Below are 10,782 nucleotides of genomic sequence, written 5' to 3' on the forward strand. Positions count from 1 at the left end.
CAAAGTGAAGGGAGGGAATTTCTGGGATTGGATAAAAAGTAGAAGGAATGGACACATCTTTTACACAGGCGGGTATAGAATAGCTAACAGTTAACAACATGAAAACCATAACAGTGAAGGTATTGTGGTCTCTGCTCTGTTGCCAGTGGTTTTGCTTTGAGGTGGGAGGGTGAATTACTTCGATAATCCAAAGGTATGTTATCAGGTGATGCAAAAAGACAACAGACAGACTTAGTTAAGGTGAAGGTTGACCTTTGTTAGGGAAAAATACAACCCATCATGCACTGCTTTTAGTCAGAAAGTTTTAGTTTCAGGCCATCCTATGTCATTACTTTTTGTCTCTGAGTTTGCAAAACTGCCATGCAGGCCTCCCCTGAGCTTGTCAGGCTTAATATGTGGCCCCTTTTTGTCCACAAGTATAGGTGAGGGTCACTACAGATGAAAATGATAGGTCATTTCAAATAGCAATGAATTAACACAAGAAGTTTAGTACCAGGAAATGTGAGCCAGAAAATGGAGGAAGCATCTAATGACTCTGGCCTAGGCTGAGAGCCATTGAACTACATCAGTGGTTCTCAAACTGTTCCCCCTTTAACTAGCTAGTTGATATTAATAATAGGAAGAGAGCAAAGGGGAGACCAGACATTATAAGCATGGCCATCTGGGCAGCTTCACCAGGAAGCTGCAACTTCATGCTCCTCAGGGAACCACTGGTCCATTCCCTGCAGATCACTGGGGGGAGGGATAAAACAAAGGGGGAGATGGGCACATGGGCAGTGAAGTTGGGTGATGTAAGGAAGGAGCTTGCAGTCTAGCCTGGGGAACAAAGATCATTGGCTAGGAGGGCAGAGCCAATGTAAGGGTGCAAAATCCTGAAGGCTTAATTGGTGAAGCTCCCAGTTAAAATCCCAGACAAAGAATTCGTACTCTCTTTCTTGCTCTTGTGCTCCTGTTTCTCACTTGCTCCAGGGCCTGCACTCGCCCATGCACTAACCTGCCATGTGACCTTAGCAGCCACATGGCCATGTGGATCCCACACGTGATGGACTGCAGCTGGGAATACAAGCTAACCTAGCCGGATGCTGGACTGGACCCTGCTTTAATATGGAGCAGACACTCTGGGAAGTGGCTTTGATCTTGGCCTTGCTGAAAACAAGGTTGGATTTTTTTCTATGGCAAGACGGGACCTTGGAAGGGAATCCCCTTCATGTTACATCATCAAGGAAGCTTTTCACAATACCTCATCCTCCCCGGGGGGAGGAGGGGGGGGAGACTCAGGAAATTATTTTTCTTGTGGCACACCAAGAACTCCACCTCCACCAGTAACAGGCAGGGATGCAGAAGGCACCCTACTGATAATAAAACTTTAGCTCAGAATCACAGGGAGCTGGTTCCACCTTCAGAGTTTCTAATTTAATACATTTGAGGTGGGGCCCAGGAATCTGCATTTCCAACAAGTTACCAAGTGATGTTGCTGCTGCTGGCCTTGGGACCACACTTGGAGAACCGTTGGACTGGATAAGAATGTAATTGCTGGGAAAGGCAGACTCGGGGTGCAGTCTTTCAGTCCTCACTGGGCTGCACAAGAATGGGCTTGGGCCTGGGCCACTTCCTTACCAAGAGATAAAGAGCCCGTGTAGCCTGTGCTGGCTTATGACTGACCTTCTGTGGGAATATCTTGAGCGCTCTTTTGTCTCTGCTGAAAGTGTGCGTCATATGGCACCTGGCCAACCCCACTGCTATGTCTGCCCTCTGCAGGGAGGTACAGGGTTCCTTGCACTGTGGCAGGAGATGGATGTGCATAAATTGCCCTGTGTTGACCACATGGAGTGCCTCCCCACCCCCCAGCACCACCCTCCCCTACAGGCCCTGTGGGACCAACGCCTACTATCAAAGCTATTCTTGCTCTGTCTCTTCCTTAGGTAAGAAGAATGCTCTTCCATCTAGTGCTGGGCTGCATTATGTTTTCCTTGGTGACTCCAAAATCAAATGCAATGGGCAGATGTGTTTAGATTCCTCTCTAGGATTGGTAACCAGTGCATGGTACCCTGCTTGACAGTCATAGTACATCATGGTTAAGACTCCCGAATTAATATCTCAATCCTACCACTTACTAGCTGGTAGAAGATGGGAAATCACTTATCTTCTTTAGCAGTGGTTCTCAACTAGGGTGGGGAGTGGGGTTAACTCAGACTTAGACACACTTGGGGACATTGGTCACATCAGGGAACATTTGGTTTCCACAGCTGACAGCTTATCTCAACCTGATATAGTGGGGAGAGGCCAGGGATGCTGCTAAATAACTTACAAGGACCAGGAATTAGCCAGCCTCCAATGTCAATAGTACAAGGTTGAGAAACACTGCTCAATATAACTATAGTTTTCTCATCTATAAAATGGGGATTATTAGTTATCTGCCTCATAAAATTAGTGTGAAGATGAAATGAAACATGGCATGTAAGGGAATTGGCACTGTACCTAGAGACTGTTAGTTACTGAAGCAAATCCCTTTTGTACATTGTCACCAGCCTATAATTTAAATGCCAAGGATCTTGATAAGAAATAGCGGGGGAGGGGGGGAGGGCAGGAGGGGGGTTCCTTAAGTGTAGCAATTGGTACTATGGTATCCAGTGGATGGGTTTGGGGTGAGGAATAGGAACACTTTGCCCCAGATGCAGGCAATAGAAAGTGCACTGTCTTTAGGTAATATAAAAACCATAGCAAACTGGACTAAGATCAGTCTGTTTTTTCTGTCATCAAACACCAGAAATTCTAAACAAGGTTGTAGATCAAATACTCCTCCCACCCCTGAGATGCATTACTTCCATCACTACACCCTCCTCTTTCCACCGGATATGATAGCAGACTAAGAACCAGGCACTTGTCTAAGTGCTTTATGTATTTACTCATCTAATAATTTTAGTAACAAACTAAAGTTTGTTGTGAGCAAGGTATTAATGTTATTCCCATTTTATAGATGAGTAAGCTGAGAACCAAAGAAGCTTGATAGTGTGCTCACAATCTCTCAGCAAGTAAGTGGTAGAGAGCTGGACCTGAACCCAGGAGTCTTGCTCCAGAGTCTAAGTTCATAGTCACAGAACCAAAGAGCCTTCAGCAATATGTCACTGCCATCCCAAATTACCGATAAGTAAACCTTTTGAAAAACCAGACTTCAGTTCTCCTAATGCATTAGGCATCTTTCTATCAGAAAATAGGCAGCTTCGGTGTTGAGTAAATCTCCCTGTAATACTAACACTGGGAAAATTTCACAGTATGTAAGTTGTTGGGGCCTCATTCTCATAGGCCTATAGGTCAGAACCATGACTCGGTAGACCAGATATTCTAGCAGCCGACACAGAGCAGGAACCTGAGTAAATGTTTGTTGACTGAATTCATTTTTGTTGAGTTCAGATAAATGCTCAGAGGCCTGGTTCCTATTGATGTATTTGCTCGTTTGTGGGCAGAAAGCAACATCTGCTCCCCAGATCCCTGTTTTTGCTTCAAAAGTTTGGGGTGCCTTCTCAGGGGCTGGTTTGCCTCAGTGTGAGTAAACATGTGCCCCAGCTTCCTTTGTGCTGAATAATGGCTTCGTAGGGTCTAATTTCACAGATAAAAAGCAGAATCGATCATTCTATTTTAGGATTTGGTACAGAGGTATTGAAGCAGGAATTGGCGAAATGCAACTCAAGGGAGAAATAATTTAGTTTCCCATGGAAATATTCTGCTTCTAAATTTGCTCTTGAAGACAATGCAGGGAAATCAAATGTTTGAATCGGGCAAGTTTGAAACCATTAGATCTGAACCATCTGAATGACAAATAAGATTACAAAGGGAAGGGTCAAATCTGGGACATTCACTCTTCAAGACTTCAGATGTGCCCTCACACACAGAGCTGTGCAGATGGTAATTAAAGCATTTCCCCACAAGGCGGATAAACCAAGAGAGGTTTGAAAGGGCTTACCTCTCCACCCATGGAGAGGTGGTATCTGTTAGACCATGTGTCTAACCTATCAAAGAGGTGAGCAGCACCATGCAATTGTATTTTCAGATAGCAGAAATGCCAAAATTTTACTTTAATCATTTTTTGGGGGAAATTCTTTAAAATATATTAACCATTTTTCCCACTATCTTAAAAGCAGATAGCATTTTTGTGCTTAAATACTGAATAGTAGCTATAGGACTGTGTATCTACACTAATAAAAGAGAAACATGGTAATTGGCGTACGACCGCTACCCTTCCCATTGGCTAATCAGGGCAATATGCAAATTAACTGTCAGCCAAGATGGCGGCCGGCAGCCAGGCAGCTTGAAACTAACATGAGGCTTGCTTGCTTCAGTGACGGAGGACTCCAACGTTCCCCGCAGGCCGCTGCAGGCCTCTGAGCCTGCAGTTTCAAACATTGTAACAAATATAGACGCTAAAAGAAAAACCCCAGAAACCAGCTTTCAGCGAGCTGGGATCTCAAAGCTGGAGTCAGAGCTGGAGTTATACATTGTTTCGATTACCTACTTTCAGCAGTGAAGGCCTAAGAGCTGGAGCCTCAGAGCTAAAGCTGGCAAAGAATTAAAAAAGAAAAAGAAAAAAAGGAGTGGTTGGGAGCTTCCGTCACCCGCCAGCCTGAAAACAGCCCTCAGCCCCTCACCCAGACTGGCCAGGCACACCATTGGGGACGCCAACCCTGAAGGGTGTGTGACCAGCTGCAAACAGCCATCATTCCCTCACCCCGGCTGGCCAGGCACCCCAGTGGGGACCCCCACCCTGATCCAGGACACCCTTCAGGGCAAACCAGCCAGCCACACCCATGCACCAGGCCTCTATCCTATATAGTAAAAGGGTAATATGCCTCCCAGCACCGGGATCAGCGGAGCTGCAAGGCCTCCCGGCACAGGGATCAGCGTGACAGGGGGCAGCGCCCAAACCCCCTGATCGCCCTGCGGCTCTGTGTGTGACATGGGGTGGGGCCACAACCTCCCTATCTGCCCTGCTCTGTTCGTGACAGGGGAAGGTGCCCCAACCTCCTGATCAGCCCTGCTCTGTGCCTGATATGGGGGAGCTCCCCAACCTCTGATCGCCTTGCGGCTCTGTGTGTGACAGGGTGCGGCGCCCCAACCCCACCCTCCCCCCATGGGCCCTGCTCTGTGTGTGACAGGGTAGAGCCATAACCTCCCCATCGGCCCTGCCCTGTGGGTGATAGAGGGCAGCGCCACAACCCCCACCCCTCCCACGGGCCCTGCTCTGTGTGTGATGGGGTAGAGCCATAACTTCCCCATCGGCCCTGCCCTGAGTGTGAGAGTGGTGGCGTCCCAACCCCCTGATCAGCCCTGCTCTATGGGTGATAGAGGGCGGCGCCCCAACCCCCTGATCTGCCCTGCTCTGTGTGTGACAGGGGGCGGTGCCCCAACTCCCCTATCGGCCCTACTCTCTGAGTGACAGGGGGGAGCTCCTCAACCCCCTGATGGGCCCTGTTCTGTGCATGACAGGGGGCAGCGCCCCAACCCCCTGATCTGCCCTGCTCTGTGTGTGACAGGGGGCGGTGCCCCAACTCCCCTATCGGCCCTACTCTCTGAGTGGTAGGGGGGAGCTCCTCAACCCCCTGATGGGCCCTGCTCTGTGCGTGACAGGGGGCAGCACCCCAACTCCCCAATCGGCCCTGCTCTGAGCCCGACCAGGGGCTGCACCTAGGGATTGGGCCTGCCCTCTGCCACCCGGGAGCAGGCCTAAGCCAGCAGGTTGTTATCTCCCAAGGGGTCCCAGGCTGCGAGAGGGCACAGGCCAGGCTGAGGGACCCCCCCCCCCCCCCAGTGCACAAATTTTTGTGCATCGGGCCTCTAGTAATAAAAGTGTTACTGACTCATTTTTTCCGGCACTTAACACTAAAGGCTCAGCCTGCTCTTCTTTGTGTCCATCGATCTTTGCTGTTTCTGCCATTCATTTCTGCCTAATACCTATGGGTTTGTTTCTGGTGATCATGCCTTTTATTCTATTCTATTCCTCTTGCCTGTTCTGTCCTGTTGCAGTCTGGGACTCCAGATAACTAAGCTTGTTAGAACTGTCTTGAACACAAGAGCAATGGGTTTTAAATGAATCAGTGAAGGGTTCTCCTATGAGTAAGGGGAAGAATAACAGTCATTTTTTATTTAATTTTCTATTTTTTATTTAATTTATTGGGGTGACATTGGTTAATAAAACTATATAGCTTTCAGCTGTACAATTTTATAATACATCATCTTACATGTACTGTGTTTGCCACCCCAAGTCAAGTCTTCCATCACCATTGATCCCCCCTTTACCCTCTTCTACCTCCCCCACTCCTCTTTCTCTCTGGTAATTACCATGCTGTTGTCTGTCTATGACAGCGTTTCTCAACTTGTGGGTCGCGACCCCTTTGGGGGTCGAACGACCCTTTCACAGGGGTCGCCTAAGACCAGTGGAAAACACATATATAATTACATATTGTTTTTGTGATTAATCACTATGCTTTAATTATATTCAATTTGTAACAAGGAAATTGGGGGTCACCACAACATGAGGAACTGTATTAAAGGGTCGCAGCATTAGGAAGGTTGAGACCACTGGTCTAAGGTTTATTTCTACCTCAGTTGCTGGCCCTTACCCAACCTGGCCCTGGTCCGGGATTGGGCAGGAGGCAAACAACTGATGTGTTTCTCTCACATGAATTATTTGTCTTTCCCTCTCTCCTCCACTCTCTCTAAATATCAACAGGGAAAATATCCTCGGGTGAGGATTAAAAAGACAAACAAAGGTGGGTAACCTGGTCAGAAGGTCAAATCTTCAAAGTAAATAGATTAGAAGCTGCTCCTCTCAGGGGGTCCGGAATGAATGTTCGAGAGCATCTCCAGGAAGGCCTGCGGGGATGGTGCCTCCACATTCTGGAAGGTGTTCTGGACTCTGCCGAACAGGAAGAAGTATTTCGCCGCCAGCCAGATGAACCCGAAGTGGTTCTCATCGAACAGGATGAAGACTCCAGGGAAGTGCCTGGAGTAGGTGAAGTCACGTAAGGTAGTAGTAAAAGTGTCCACGCCATAGAAACACATCCTGCAGGTTCGGGGGTAGTTCTGGTTAGCGGGGCGCACGCCCACAGGCAGAACAAACGGGACAGGCTGCTCCTCCGAAGCGGCAGCCCCGGACTCCCCGACGCTGGGCTGGGCAGGGCTCTGCCAGGCATGGCCCTCGCTTTCCTCAGTCCCGTCTTCTTGCTGCTGCTCCCGCTCCCGGATCACCTGCTCGTCAATCTCCTGGACCACGCGGCAGAGCTCGTTGAAGTTGCGGAGGATCTCGCCATCTGACAGCTGGATGCGGCGCATGAGATGGATCTCTAACTTCCAGATTAAGTTTCCCATGATGCTCGTGACCCTGGCATACTTCCCATGGAAGCTGAGCATGGCAATCGTTACGCGGAAGTCATAGTATGTGCCTTGGAAGAGGCCTGGCCTGATGAGGTCGTCCGGGTGGCGCGGCGGGAGGTAGACGCGGCGGTAGGTCACGCAGTAATCGGGCAGGCTGCCCTCCTCCAGCAGCACCCGCCCCGGTTCTCCCCTAAGCCGCGTTGGTGAGTCCTTCTGGTGGTCTCTCTTGATCCACTGGATGCGGAGCCTGTCCTTCTGAATCTGCATGTGGCGGCGGTGGGACAAGCTGTACAGGTTGTCCATGTACTCCACCGCGGCTGATTTCCTCTCCGTCAGGCGAATTCTAAACGCGGGCGCGAATTGCACTGGGCCAGCCACAGCGGTGTTAAGGCGGGGCCAGCACGTGGAGCCAGTAATGCATAAGCCATCCACCACTACATTCAGCAGTCTTCTATAGCTATGATCCAGAAGCCACAATCCCAAAATGTGTTTGTATGGGAACATCTTCGCATAGACTTCTCGATAAGACATACCCCGCCTCTCCTGGTTCGGCAAGTTTTCAGGAACGCCATACTCCTCCCGGCAGCGCCGTCTCCAGATGCTGTCGATGTGCAGGATGCGGTGGAATTTGGTGCAGGCCTGGGCCAGGCTGGGCAGGTCGGTGCCGGGGAGCGAGGCGAAGATCTCCACCAGGATCTCCACCGGCAGGTCCTGCAGATAGCAGTGCGGGGGCGGCATGGGGCTCGCGATTCCTCCACTCCCCGCACAGCACCGTGCTGCTGCGTCTGCCTCCACGTGCTTTTCTGCCAGGGCCGGCTTGCCCTCGGCCGCTGCCGTCTCAGCTGGGCGCTGGCGCTCCTGAAGACACTGACATCCCCGCGAAGAACCCACACGGCAGAGGCAAGTGCACTCCTCCATGTCTCCACGCTTAACAGCCACCACAGAGTGGGCCGCCACCCCTCCGCAGGGTTTTAAGTTGGCTGGGTCCGCCCTAGAGTCCAGCCACGCCCCCCAGGGCCTAGCCACGCCCCCAGGGCCTAGCCACGCCCCCTCAGAGAGGAGCCCATTGTAGGACTTTAAACCCATACCATTAACAGTCGCCTCCCTTTCCCAGTGCCCCCTCCCTGTCCTCCTGCCCTAGCCTCAGGCAGTCACTAATCTGCTTTCTGTGGGGAGATGCCTCCGGGGATATGCCTATGGGGGGTGGGGGTGGGGGGGCATTTCACAGAAATGCAGTAAGGAAAACACACACCTGTGGTACATCTACACAATGGAATACTACGCTGCGGTAAAAAAGAAGGAATTCTTGCCATTTGCAACAGCGTGGATGGAACTGGAGAGCATTATGCTAAGTGAAATTAGCCAGTCAGAGAGAGATAAATACCACATGATCTCACCATTTGTGGAATATAGAGAATAACATAGACTGATGAACAGGGACAGATCCAAAGACAGAGAAACAGCGATCAGACTATCACTCCTCCTAGTTATTTTTAATACATTGCATATGCCAGGAAAGGATCTGTTTCCTTACCCTTCCATACACAAAATTAGCTTTATTCTCAATTAGTTCCTACCTTAAAATCCTGAGTAGTGAGCTGTGACTTGTGAATAGGCCATTTTATTTTACGTGTAACAAATGTCTCAGAGGAAGATAAGACAGTTTACATTACCTTTCCTCATGTGTAGACCCCCACGAAGAGACGCACACCTTCAAGGAATAAAAAAAGGCTGCGAGAAGAAATCAGCCCCCTGCTGACTAGGACTGCCAGGGGACATGCCCACCATTTCTGATGCTCGAATGGGCAACGTGTACTCAATTATATGTACGTCCATTCACTCATTTCCACAGTCAACACTATTTTGAGCCCCTATTATGGGTTAGGCACTATGCTAAGCGTAAGAAATACCACAATAAGAAAACAAATGGCTCCCTGTTGCTGAGGAAATGTAGTCTTTTGGAGGAGACAGATGTTAAGCAAAAGATCACATAAATAAGTATAAACTTACCACTATCATCAATGCTACAAAAGAGCCATTGGTACAAGATGCTACAAAAGCATATAACAAGGTGATTTAACCTAATTAAAAAGATCAGTAAATGTTTGTTTGTTTGTTTTTGCTTAATCCCTTCACCTTTGTCACCCAGCCCTGACAACACCCTCCCTTCTTAAACAGTCTTGATGATGACTATTTTCATTTTTTAGAGTGCTTAGGCCCCAGGATAATGTGATCAAATCAGCTTCAGGTTAGTATGGCTTTACCGTACCCTTAAAAAAACGTTGAGGTCAAATTATTAAGCCTCTGACTCTTACATCTGGCAACAAATTATAAATATAGAATACTTTTGAATTGGTGAAGCAGATATTCTTATTCCATATTTTTAAATAATGAAATAATGACTCAAAGGGTAACTGATTTGCCTAAGGCAGGAAAAGAGTTAGATCAAGCATAGGTCCTCAAACCTGGCTGTATATTAGAACACTGGAGCCGGGGACTCATCCCAGATGAATTCTATCAGCATCTCTAGACCATGTGGTCTATGTCTTAGCATTTTTTAAAAATATGTTTTTATTGATTTCAGAGAGGAAGGGAGGGGGAGAGAGAGTTAGAAACATCAATGATGAGAGAGAATCATCAATCAGCTGCCTCCTGCTTGCTCTGTACTGGGGATCAAGCCTGCAACCCAGGCATGTGCCCTGACCTGAAATTGAACCTTGACCTCCGGGTTCATAGGTTGATGCTCAACCCCTGAGCTATACTGGCTGGGCGACCTTTTAAAAATGCCATTGAGTTGCTCTGGCTGGTGTGGCTCACTTGGTTGGAACATTGTTCCATACACTCATAGGTGGCAGGTTCTATTTCCAGCCAGGGAACATACCCAGGTTGTGGGTTCGATCCCTGGTCTGGAGGAGGCTAATTGATGTTTCTCTTTTACATCGATGTCTCTCTCTCTCTCTCTCTCTTTCCCTCTCCCTAAAATCAATAAAAATATGTCCTTGGGTGAGGATTAAACAAAAAAGAAAGGGAAAAAAAAAGCCATTCAGGTACTATTTTTAAAAGCATCAAAATGTATCAAATACCAAAGAATAATTCTAACAAAATATGTGCAAGACTACTTTCTATTGAAAACTATGAAAATTATATAAAACACCTTAAGTAAATATGCCATGTGCGTAAGTAGAAAGAAGAGAATAGTCTAAAGTTGCCAAGTCTTCCAAACTGATCTATATATGCAATGCAATCCTAATCAAAATCCCAGCATATTGTTTCTGGTAGAAATTGGCAAGCTGATACTAAAATTATCATGAAATAAAAAGAGCCAAGCATAACCAAGATTATCTTCAAATAACAAGACCCATTATGAACCTATAATGTTTAAACCAGTGTGCTACCGGCGCAGCAGTGCACACA

General features: G+C 48.1%; 1 protein-coding gene across 1 annotated transcript; it reads right to left on the reverse strand.

The window, feature by feature from the left end:
* Nucleotides 1–671: 671 nt before the first annotated feature.
* Nucleotides 672–8,286, reverse strand: LOC118668577 (F-box only protein 31-like). Its single transcript, XM_036333799.1, has 2 exons — nt 7,220–8,286; nt 672–732 (listed from the first exon to the last, which is right to left on the reverse strand). Exons 1-2 carry the CDS (start codon nt 8,284–8,286, stop codon nt 672–674), a joined length of 1,128 nt encoding a protein of 375 aa, XP_036189692.1.
* Between the last annotated feature and the right edge of the window lie 2,496 nt (nt 8,287–10,782).

Source organism: Myotis myotis, unplaced genomic scaffold (assembly GCF_014108235.1).
Source record: "Myotis myotis isolate mMyoMyo1 unplaced genomic scaffold, mMyoMyo1.p scaffold_m19_p_13, whole genome shotgun sequence".
Classification (NCBI taxonomy): domain Eukaryota; kingdom Metazoa; phylum Chordata; class Mammalia; order Chiroptera; family Vespertilionidae; genus Myotis; species Myotis myotis.